This window comes from Mastomys coucha, unplaced genomic scaffold (genome assembly GCF_008632895.1).
Source record: "Mastomys coucha isolate ucsf_1 unplaced genomic scaffold, UCSF_Mcou_1 pScaffold22, whole genome shotgun sequence".
Lineage (NCBI taxonomy): Eukaryota > Metazoa > Chordata > Mammalia > Rodentia > Muridae > Mastomys > Mastomys coucha.
The window spans coordinates 213,710,159-213,721,913 of NW_022196905.1; the positions used below are offsets into that span (position 1 = coordinate 213,710,159).

At 45.2% G+C, this 11,755-nt stretch overlaps 1 protein-coding gene across 2 annotated transcripts in view; it reads left to right on the forward strand.

The window, feature by feature from the left end:
• The first annotated feature begins 3,467 nt into the window (after positions 1 to 3,467).
• Mcm5 (minichromosome maintenance complex component 5) overlaps positions 3,468 to 11,755 on the forward strand; it is a 19,283-nt gene continuing 10,995 nt past the window's right edge. Inside the window, exons 1-7 of one of the 2 annotated variants that reach the window (XM_031340346.1) lie at positions 3,468 to 3,589; positions 3,678 to 3,852; positions 4,044 to 4,170; positions 4,251 to 4,379; positions 7,709 to 7,881; positions 9,460 to 9,615; positions 11,066 to 11,232. In XM_031340346.1, coding sequence (XP_031196206.1) covers positions 3,686 to 3,852; positions 4,044 to 4,170; positions 4,251 to 4,379; positions 7,709 to 7,881; positions 9,460 to 9,615; positions 11,066 to 11,232 — 919 coding nt within the window. In that variant the 5' untranslated portion in view covers positions 3,468 to 3,589; positions 3,678 to 3,685. The remainder of the gene's footprint in view (positions 3,590 to 3,677; positions 3,853 to 4,043; positions 4,171 to 4,250; positions 4,380 to 7,708; positions 7,882 to 9,459; positions 9,616 to 11,065; positions 11,233 to 11,755) is intronic. The other variant, XM_031340347.1, reaches the window with a different exon arrangement.

Below are 11,755 nucleotides of genomic sequence, written 5' to 3' on the forward strand. Positions count from 1 at the left end.
GCCAGCCTGGTCTACAGAGTGAGTTCCAGGTCAGCCAGGGCTACACAGAGAAACTCTGTCTCAAAAAATCCAAAACAAACAAACAAACAAACAAACAAACAAAGAGTCCTTTCATATGTCTGCTACATCTAAACATCCTTTCACCTGCATCTGCTTCAGGGAAACAGTCTTTTACTTGTTTGCTTTAGCAAGACATCCTTTCACCTGTGTGTCCCAGCAAAACATCATTTGATATAATTAACTTTCCAAAGAACTAAAAGTTTCCACTTCAAAAGCTGGCAAGGGTTGGGCTAGCTCTCATGTCCTTGGGGCCAACTTTACTTGTGCTTCTCAGGCAAGAGGCAGGGCCAGGTCAGCCCCAGGTCAGCCCCTGACAATAACATGGTCCCAGGAGGCAATACCGACCAGGGATCTCTTACGGCCTTTGGTATTAACATGGGCCACTAACACAGACCCTTGTTGATGCATGATCATGGACTCAGGCATGGCCCTTAGCAGCAGGACGGGCTGGGACTTCACCATGGCCTCAGATGGCACTGCAGGCTACTCACGCCTGGCTGTTCCTCATCGCTCTTGCACCTCCAATTCTGTCTCTCTTCATAGTGCTCAAACCTTTTTGCTTCTCTTTCTCTCCCATCTTTCTACCACATACTTCACATCATAGTGGTGCCATGGTGTGCCATGTGGCAGGCAGGCCTCTGGGTTTCTCATTTAAAAACCAACAAAAAAAAAATCTTTCCAGCCAGGCTTGATGTCAAATGCCTTTAATCCTAGAGGCAGAGACAGATGGATCACTATGGGTTCAAGGCTATCCTGATCTTCAAAGTCACTGTGAAGTCCCTATTTTAAAAAATAAGCAAACAACAAAGCTTACTGAATCTGTACCTTCTTCCCATCCCCTTTCTCTCTGTGTGGCAGCCACGTGTCTGTACTCTCTGAGCTACCTCACCTGCCTCCTTGAACCCAATTTTTGTCTTCCTCGTAAATCTCCTTATAATCTCATTTATAAAATCCCTTTGACCGGTCTAATAAATGTTAATAAATCCAATACAATGTTAAGAAAACTTTTTGTTAAGGAAACAAGTGACCAACATATTCCTCTCCCCTTCCACCAGGTTAGCTTAGGTTCACTCAACTCCAGAGTCCCCAAGTTGCCTGTTTAATGGACCTGAAGGACTTATGCCTTCATTTGTCTCTCCTTAAATCTATCTGTCCATTTCTTTTTTCTTTTAAGATTTATTATTTTTTAATTTCTTTCTTTCTTTTTTTTCCAGACAGGGTTTCTTTTTATTCCTAGCTTTCCTGGAACTCCTCAATCTCACAGAGATCTGCTGGGCTCTGCCTCCTGAGTGCTGGGATTAAAGACATGTGCCACACCTGGCAATTTATTTATTTTTAAGGATATATTTATGTGTTTTGCCTGCATCTACTTCATTATGCATACCTGGTGCCTATACCAGAAGAGGGCATCAGATTCCCTGGAACTGGAGTTACAGATGGTTGTAAACCACCTTACATACCCTGAGAACTGATTTTCTACAAGAGCAACCAGAGCTCTTTTTTTTTTTTTAAGATTTATTTATTATATGTAAATACGCACTGTATTTATTTATTATATGTAAGTACACTGTAGCTGTCTTCAGACACTCCAGAAGAGGGAGTCAGATCTCATTATGGGTGGTTGTGAGCCACCATGTGGTTGCTGGGATTTGAACTCATAACCTTCCGAAGAGCAGTCAGTGCTCTTCCCCCGCTAAGCCATCTCACCAGTCCGACAGCCAGAGCTCTTAATTGCTGATCCATGTCTCCAAGACTCTGTCTTTTGTTTGTTTGTTTGTTTGTTTTTTCGAGACAGGGTTTCTCGGTGTAGCCCTAGCTGTCCTGGAACTCACTCTGTAGACCAGGCTGGCCTTGAACTCAGAAATCCTCCTGCCTCTGCCTTGCAAGTGCTGGGATTAAAGGCACACGCCATCACTGCCCAGCTCAGGACTCTTGTCTTTTGATCAGTGAATTTGTTGACTCTGCTTCACTCTGACTCTTCCTAAAATTCTGTTCAGTGCATAAGTCCAGTATTCCATGTGCACCTGAGGGGAAGCCACAAACAACAATGTGGAATTACATCCCTGCTGTCGGTGATAATTGTTGAGAACAGCCTAGATTTTGGTCAAGAAGAGAATAAAGCAACCTAAAATAGAATGTGTTAAACCTGTTTTGGCACATAGGGATAACCATGAAATGTTGAGAAAACCAAGTCTTAGATTCACTTGATATTTTTTGTAAACTGTAAAAATGCTCAAACTTTATTCTTTGTAAATACATGTCTGAATGGTTGTGGCAGGCAATAGGTTTCCACTTGTTTGTGTGGTAGGATGGTAGGAACTCAACAAAGGACAAACTATACTACTGTTGCTATGCCAAATCTGTTTTTTTTTGTTTTTTTTTTTCAAGATTTCCATTTGGAATTTGGTCATGGATTTTGCATGATTTAAACATTGCAAAATAATTTAAAAAGTTCTACAGTCATCATAATTATTCATCTGAACCTGAATGAAAGAAAACATCCCTGGCTTCCTGGGCTTTGGTACTATATGGCTAGGGGAAGGTGAGCTGTGTGGGAACCCACCTGGCCCAAAAGCTGTCGAGACAGCACTCTGGCACCTCCTGCTGGGACGGAGCAAGAGTTCACCTCTCGGGCATACTACTTTCTCACAGCAGCTCTGAAAGGGGTAATATCCTCATATATACTATCAATATTATTTGAAAGGCAGGGTTTTTTTTTTTTAGCCTCCTTAGTGCTAGCAGGTATGGGGGAGGCTGATAAGTCTAGCTTTTATTTATGTGTTGTATCCAATTGCTCAGCCATTGCTCCAGTCCGTTTGTTTTTACTTAAAAAAAAAAGGCATATGTATGTTTAGATACATATTTATATCTTTTTCTATATGTATCATTTATGTGTGCCCATAGAGGCCAGAAGAGGACGTTGGGTGCCCTGGAGCAGTTACAGGCAGTTCTGAGCCTCTGACTAGGCTCAGAACTGAGCCTCTGAGAACAGAGGCTGGGTCTTCTAAAAGTACAGCAAAGCGCTATTGGCCACCGATCCATCTCTCAAGTCCCACCTTTTTACTTAGGAGAAGGGCTCCTTAAGTCACCCAGGCTGGTCTTGAACTTGCGATCCTCCAGCCTAGACTTTACGAGGAGCGGGGCTGACAGACCTGCGCCACTGGGCTAGGTTTTCTCGGAAGACCTAAGACTTAAAGGCACAAAAAAAAAATCTTCCGAGCCTTTCCGCCATCTTTGCTCCGCTCACGTTTAGCTCAGAAATTTCGCGCCAAAATGTCCCGCCTCACAAAATGGAGACCGGAAAGAGTCGGTCCATGACGTCACCAAGACGCACAGCCAATCATCTTGGAAATCCGGCTTTGGAGGCGGGACACAACTGGAGCAGAACGATCCAATAGCTGCCCGCGGCGCCCGACGAACCAATAGGAGCGTAGAAACCGCCGAGGACGAACCCAGAGGCTGGTTTTTCCCGCGAAAGTCGGCTTCCTCTAAGACGGCGGAGGTTAAGGTTGGTGCACACCGCTGCGAGGTGAGGGAATTGTGGGGCCGTTTAGGGAAGCTTGGGCTGAGGCCGGTGCGGTGGAGCATCCCTCAGCTCTCTGTCTCCCTTGACCCAGGTACAGTCATGTCGGGCTTCGACGATCCCGGCATTTTCTACAGCGACAGCTTCGGTGGCGACCCCGGTGCGGAGGAGGGCCAGGCCCGCAAGTCTCAGCTGCAGAGGCGCTTCAAGGAGTTCCTAAGACAGTACCGAGTGGGCACCGACCGCACGGGCTTCACCTTCAAGTACAGGTACGACAGTGTCCGGGAGTCACTCCTAGGGGGAACGCCTTTTCTTGACAGTCTCACTTCAGGCCTAAAGTGTAGAGTGGTCTCCAATTTGGTGTGTTTTTGAGAGAGGTGGGGTCATTGATACCTGTGGGTACCGATGCCGGGGTGCGACTGAACTTCCTGCCTTCTTGCTCCTTTGTTGGCCACTAAAGGGATGAACTCAAGCGGCATTACAACCTGGGTGAATACTGGATCGAGGTGGAAATGGAGGACCTGGCCAGCTTTGACGAGGAACTGGCTGACTACTTGTATAAACAGCCAGCCGAGCACCTGCAGCTGGTGAGTATCACCCATTTCAGACTCTCCTAAAGCCGGGCCCTGTCCCATCCCCAGCAGCTTATGCCTTTCCTCTTCTTCAGCTTGAAGAAGCTGCCAAGGAGGTGGCTGATGAGGTGACCCGGCCCCGGCCTGCTGGAGATGAGCCGCTCCAGGACATCCAGGTCATGCTCAAGTCAGATGCCAGCCCATCCAGCATTCGGATTTTGAAGGTAGGAGTTTATTGAATGGCTAGTCAGGGAGGCATGGCCACTGTGTGGTGCAGAAGGCTTCTTGAGACAGGTAGCCTGGAGCACCAGATGTGTGACCCCTACCAAGACATTTGACTTAACTTAGCCTTGATCCTGTGTAAAATTACCTCAGTGGGTTGATGTCCTAAAGGGAATGACAGTGGTGGCCTGTTTGGAGGAATGGAAAGAAAGCAGTGTGTCTGGAGCCCCCCCCCCCCCCCCCCCCCCCTTGCATGTTGGTAAAGAGGAGGTGGAGCAGAGCCTAATGTGGGAGTCACTTGTCTTCTACCACATGGAGTTCCTGGGATTGAACTCAGGTATTCAGGGGTGAGGCTGAGATATCCCACTGCCCCAGTTCCATGTTCTTTATGAGAATGGGGGCTAAGTTCAGGGCCCTCTATGTCGGGCAAAGCCCTCTTGAACTTCAGCCCTAGACTCTGATGCCTGGAATTGGAGTTCACATGATTCTTCTGGCTGCTGTGTAGAAGAGGAGTTATAAAGTGGACAAACTAGGGAGCAGGAAGGAGGACATGAAGATGTTTTTTGTTTGTTTGCTTTTGTTTGTTTGTTCAAAGATTCTAATGTCTGAGCAGGTCCTTGTGCCTCCACTCTTATTTCCCAGAGATGGTCACCCCCCTCGTTTCTCCTCCACATTTAAGGTTTTATAGGGCCTAGTGTGAATCTGTAATTCCTTTGTCCCGGAATAGGAAGATGGAGAAGAGAAACTTTACTTGTTACTTGTTTTAGACTTATTTTTATATATGGGTGTTTTATATGTATGCCTTTGTATCTGTGTGTACAATATATGCCTGCTGCCTATGCTGTCAGAAAGACAAAATTGGGTCCCCTGGAACTTAAATTATGGATGGATGTTTGTGGGCTACCGTGTATTTGCTGGAAACCAAACTTGGGAGATCTGGAAGGGTTACTAGTGCTCTTAACTGCTGAGAGCCATCTCTCTAGCCCAACCCCTCATGAAAAATTTACCACACGTGGAAGTATATAGAGAAAAGCGTAATGATCTCCAATATTGTTGTTGAGATTGAACATTAATATTTTGTTTTTTTTCCTGCTTTTTTCCTGTTTATTTCTGAAGAATTTTAAGAATTACACATGCTTTTAATAGGCCAAAAGTGGAATTGCAAATTTTATGCCACCTTGGGTTGTGTAGTAAAACCTTGACTTATAAAACAAACCAAAATAAATTTAGAAAACCAAAAGTGGATTTTAAAGTACATTACAGATGGCATTTTATCTTTAAATACTGAAAAGTGTAAATTTTACTACATTTACTTCTTTGTAGGGCAATTTGGTGGTTAAAGGACAGCATGAAGGAATTTGTTCTCATCTACCATGAAGGTCCTCGGGATTGACTTCCCTTGGGGGTAGTCAGACTTGGTGGCAAGTAACCTGTTGAGTTATCTTGCTAGCTTTCCAGTATGCAATTGGGAGTTTCGAGGGAGACAGGGTTTCTCTGTGTAAATGCCCTAGCTGTCCTGAAACTCACTTTGTAGACAAGGCTGGCCTCAAATTCAGAGAGATCCACTTACCTCTGCCTCCTAAATACTGGGACTACAGGCATGTATTTTAGGAAGAAGCAAATGTTGTATTAGGTTGTTACTGATCTTAAGTCTCTTATTCCAGAAGAACCTTCTTAACTCTCTGAATGTAATTCCTTTCTTAGTTATTAGTTTGTAGTAGAGGAAGGGCTGTTTTGTCCTGTAGGAATGTGTGGCCTTGTAGATTTATAAGCTGGATTGAAGCACATCTGTATTATTTGGAACCTGGAGGTTAGTTCAAAAGTCTTGTTCCCTTACAGTCTGACGTCCTGAGCAGGAAAGAATGTTCATGGGTGATGTTAGTGCTTTATGCTACATTCTTGTCACTGGTGTGCTTGTGGCCCTTTCATAGTTTAAGAGACCCAGTCTTGTGCATGTGTTTGTTCTCTAATCTAGCCCAAGATGCCCCGAGTTGGAGAAATGGCAGGGAGATTATCCCAGTCCTATAGACTGGTGAGGCTGGCACAGGAAGCAATGGAATGGATGAGAATGTCTCATTGTGTATAGTGAAGATAGTAGACTCTAAAAGAAGACGACTTGTCATCCAGCTTAATGATTAGAAACAGGCCAGTCATTCTGACTGTAGAAGGTCCTGGAGCTCCTGAAACAAGTCTTATGATCTATCATGTCATTTTATCTGACTCCTAGCAACATATATCCCTGAAAGGTGAGGATTTTATTTTATTTTGAAATAGGGTTTCAAAATAAAATTCATTATGTAGCAGCTCTGGCTTTCCTGAAAATTGCTATATAGACTGGTCTGGCTTTGAACTCAGATCCACCTGCCTCTGTCTCTAAAGTGATGGTATCAAAGGTGTGCATCACCATGCCTGACTTAAGGAATCATTTTTACAGCATGACTATTAGTGGCCTAGCAGAAATGAATATGTTTTAAAGAGACACTTTAGTTATCAGACTACTAAACAGTGGCCGCCCAAGAAACTGGGATTTTCTCAGGAATCTCATACCAGGAAAAGAAAAGCCTGAACCATTAGTGGAAACTCTTCTCTTAAGAAATGGGGTTTACAATACAGAAACGATGGGTCAGTGGTGTGTGGGACCACACACCTTGATCAAGCTACCTCGATAGACATACCCCAGGCTCTGTTTAAACTTCAGTCTCACTTTAGGATGCTTGAGGATGGGCTCATGGGATAGAGGTGAGGGGTCCACTCTATCTCTTTGCTCTTCTTCCCAGGGTGGCCCTATTAAGCACATCTCCCTTTTCTGCTTTTTACTGTGAATATGGCTATTTTTATTGGCTATTTGAGGATGAGTAGCTTTTGATAACATGATCATAGTAATATCACAATTAACAATTAGTGTTAGTATCCAGTGAGACATAGTCATTAAGATGGGGAACCTGAGGCTGACAGAATGTTAGTTGGTGACAGAATTGAGCTAGAACCAGGGCCTCTGTCCTGTGTCAGTTCTCTGAAACAGCACAGGAAGCTACTGTCAGAGCTGGGGTTTGGGTCTTCTGGTTTTTTCATAAAATATGCTTCATGTTTCCTTTGTCTCCCAGTCTCTTGCCATGTTCTGCAAGGCCCTTGAAAGTGAGGGCTTGTGCATGAGGCTCCTGAACCTGGTGCTCAGGTAACCTCATACTAGATGGGTGCTCTGGAAAGTCTGAGCTAAACAATGAGCCATGACTTTGTCACCTCCTCCTGATCTTGCCCATGTCATTCCTCAGCCCTTCCCATATCTCCTCATTCTCCTTAATCATCAAGCTTCCCTGTGGCTTTGTTACAGTCAGACATGATGTCACACCTGGTGAAGATCCCTGGCATCATCATTTCAGCCTCTGCAGTCCGTGCCAAGGCTACCCGTATCTCCATTCAGTGCCGCAGCTGTCACAACACCCTCACCAATATCGCCATGCGTCCAGGCCTAGAGGGCTATGCCCTTCCCAGGAAGTGCAATATGTGAGTGTGTAGCTAAAATGGACTCTGGGGAAATGACCTGAAGTATCAAAAAAAACTGGCAACCCTGGCAAGTGCTGCCTGTACTGCTTGTTGGAGACCTTAAGGCAAAGACTGGGTAGCACTATCCTTGAGCTAGGCAGGAACAATAAACCCAGCCCAGTGTCCCTTCATGTGGTTGAACTTTTGCCCCACCTGGATAATCCACATGGCCTATGTGTAGAACCCAGGGTTGGGGAGGAAACAGTCCAGGGGATTGAGTCTATATGGAAACTGTTTCTCTGTGTAAGCCCTGGCTATCCTGGAGATTAATCTTCTAGACCAGGCCTTGAACTCAGAAATCTGCGTGCCTCTGCCTCCCTAGTGTTGGGTGGCATGTGCCAGCATCACCTGGCTTATAGAGTCTTTTAAAGCAAACTGGATAGCTAGGCTAGCTCCAGTGTGCCCACCGTACTGCCTAAGAACACGGCTATACTACTTGATATTTAGCATATTGCTAAACTACAGTGGCAGAATGCATGGACTTCCAGTTAGTAGGACTTAAAATTTACTGTATGGTTCTTTTTTTTTTTTTTTAAGATTTATTTATTATATATCTAAGTACACTGTAGCTGTCAGATGTCTTTATGAATGGTTGTGAGCCACCATGTGGTTGCTGGGATTTGAACTCAGAAGAGCGGTCCATGCTCTTAACTGCTGATCCATCTCTCCAACCCTACTGTACGGTTCTTAACAGAAAACATTTGCTGACTCTGACCTAACAAACTACTTGCATCTTGGCTGCTTTTGGCTTTCTCTTGTAGTTTCCTCTCAGCTTCCACATTGCCTGAGGCATACTGGCATTGTCCTAGGCTGTTGTCTACCCTCACCTGCTGCCACACAGGAGCTCATTCCTATCCCCTTGTCCGCCTTCACTGCTCCTTAGTCTATTCCCTATATAGAAACAGGGTGGCTTGGCTCTTCCATAGACTGCCTTGGTCTAGTGCACCTGCCCTCAGGCTGCCACAGTGTTCCTACATGTCCTTGTTACTTAAGGTGCTTTCCTTAGCCTATGTTTGCATTTGGTACATACATGTCTACATACTCTGATCTGCCTACTTTTACTGCATGCCTTTATACTATGCAGATGGTTTTTAGTCCTGATGGGAACTTAGCTTCACAGACCAGGGACTTTAGGTTTACTGCTATGAGTCCTTACCTATACTTGCTGAAAAGACTTACTGTGTAGGCCTCAGAGTCTGCACCCTCAGAATGGTTCAGAGGTGGTAAAATCTCACTGGAAAAGATTCTAGGCTAAGAAGAGGGTTTAGTAAGGTATTTGAAATGGCTTCTCCTTAACATGTGAGAACAAGAGGCCTCATGAGGGAACGATGAGTGACTGCCATCTCAGTGTGACATGGAGAAGCCAAGATAGCTGAAGATCTGACTTTGGATCTAGCACCCTGCCATCATGGAAACTGTCCCAGGTCTTTCCCAGACATGTCCCAACTCTGCCTTATAATGCTGCTGCCTTGTTGAATGGGTGAGCCCCACTTTTGGGTTCTCAGGGTAGCTCTAGTGACCACTTCTTTCCCTGCCCAGGGATCAGGCTGGGCGCCCCAAGTGCCCACTGGACCCATACTTTATCATGCCTGACAAGTGCAAGTGTGTGGACTTCCAGACTCTGAAACTGCAGGAGCTGCCTGATGCAGTCCCTCATGGCGAGATGCCCAGGCACATGCAGCTGTATTGTGACAGGTAAGTATGCAGGGCCTGTGGCTTGGTGTCCATGCCACTCGGATACAGCATAGTGATCTTTGGTGCACAGTTGTAAGCTGGAGCTCTTGCTTTGTCTGGTGCTTCTCACTGACTTTGTCATTTTTTGTCTCCTGTGGTCTGCAAAGCATGTCCACAGGACATGTCTCCTATTTTACATGGGTACTGTAAACTGGGGGAGGTCAGTTGAATTTGCGAGTGGAACTAAGGCCTGTGCATCTTCCAGGAGAGTCTCTAGCTCTCAGTACAGAGCTGGGTAACCAGCAGCAGTGCTAGCTCCTATCTCGCCTGCTGGCATACCAGGCTTCCTGTTAAGACTGTCTGGGTTTTATTGAATAGTTACAAAGTGACCTAGGTGAAGGCTTACAGATCCCCGAGTTCTTACCCTGGGCTCATATACCCGATGATGGGTACAGATGTAGAGCTTTCTGTAGAGTGGATCCACAGGTATCAGCTTTAACATTGGCAAGAATGTGCCACAGGATCTTGGGAAAGCTATCTGCCACGTCCCATTTTTTTTTTTTTTTTTTAATCAGTAAAATGGCCTGGACTATTTCAGAGTACCTGAAAAGGCATATCAAGAGTTTAACACAATTCCTTACCACAATTGAGTGCATTGTATTAGAGTATTCTCTAAGTATCCAAAGAGCTTGAGAATTACATCGTGGAATGAGTAGGGAGTTAATAGGACAATATAGGTGGCAGAAACAGTTCTCAGTGAAACTGATTTGATAGTATATAGAAGACCTTTGAGTTTGTTACCTTGCTTGATTCCCAATAGTTGAGACAAGTCAAAGTCATCTCTCCAAGCTCAGAGTGGTACAGTGACTTCTCTGAATTCACACAGCTACTTTATGGTCCTTTAAGCAACATTGATTCCAGGTAAACATGGAGACTTTGATCATTTAACATCTTACTGTTTGGGGTTTTTTTTTTTTTTTTTTTGAGACAAGGTTTCTCTGTATAGTCCAAGGTTTCTCTATATAGTCCAGTCTGTAGACCAGGCTGGCCTCGAACTCAGAAATCCGTCTGCCTCTGCCTCCATGAGCTCAGAGAGTGGCAGAGGCAGAAATGGAGAGTGGTACTAGCGAGTAGTCCTTAAGGGTTTGAGGAGAAAGTTTTCCCTAAGGAGCTTGATCACAGCTAAAATGAGCTAGGACTTCTGAAGGTTGGGCAAGGGCACTGTGCCTTACCTCTACCAGGACAGCACGTGATCTCTTGAGTTCAGTGAGAGTCAGGCCAGTATCATAACACTATACTAACTCTACAGACTGCCATGTGTAGGTAGCAAGAGTAGGGAAAGGTTCTCTTCCTCTAGACATGCAAGGATTGAGCTTACTTGATGGAGATACTTAGGGTACAAGTATAAGCTGACCACACTGTCACCTGGGATCTCATTTGCTTTTCTTTATCTTCCCTTGCACTTACTCAGGTACCTGTGTGACAAGGTTGTTCCTGGGAACAGAGTCACCATCATGGGCATTTATTCCATCAAGAAGTCTGCCTTGAACCCCAGCAAGGGCCGGGACAGGGTGGGTGTGGGCATCCGGAGCTCCTACATCCGGGTGCTGGGCATCCAGGTGGACACAGATGGCTCTGGTGAGTTGCTTTGAATTTCTACACTTCCCTTAACAAGCTGCTCATGTGATAACCTAGGTATTCTTGAATTGCTCAAGCCATTAGGATGTGCTTTGTGTGTGTGTGTGTGTGTGTGTTGGACATACTAGGCAAATATTCTATCACTTAGCTATATTCCCATCCTAGGGTGTTCATTTTTACAGTAAGCAAAAATGTGTTGTCCTAAAATATCTATTTATTGGTACAGTTATAGCTTTTCCCCTGAGGTTGTTGCCTAAGTGCGTAGTTGAGTTGCATGACTCAGTGCTATAGATGGGTGTGGTGTGTGTCCTGTGCTGCATCTTAGTAGGTGGGGAGGAAAAAGTGCATGAGGGTGAGCAGACAGGATAGAGTTGGAAAAAAGAGCCCCTAAGGGACAGGTATCTGACACTGAAGTGCTTTAATTGAGATGTTGAAAAGGAGCTAGAGCCGGGTGATGGTGGTGCACGCCTTTAGTCCCAGCACTTGGGAGGCAGAGGCAGGTGGATTTCTGAGTTTGAGGCCA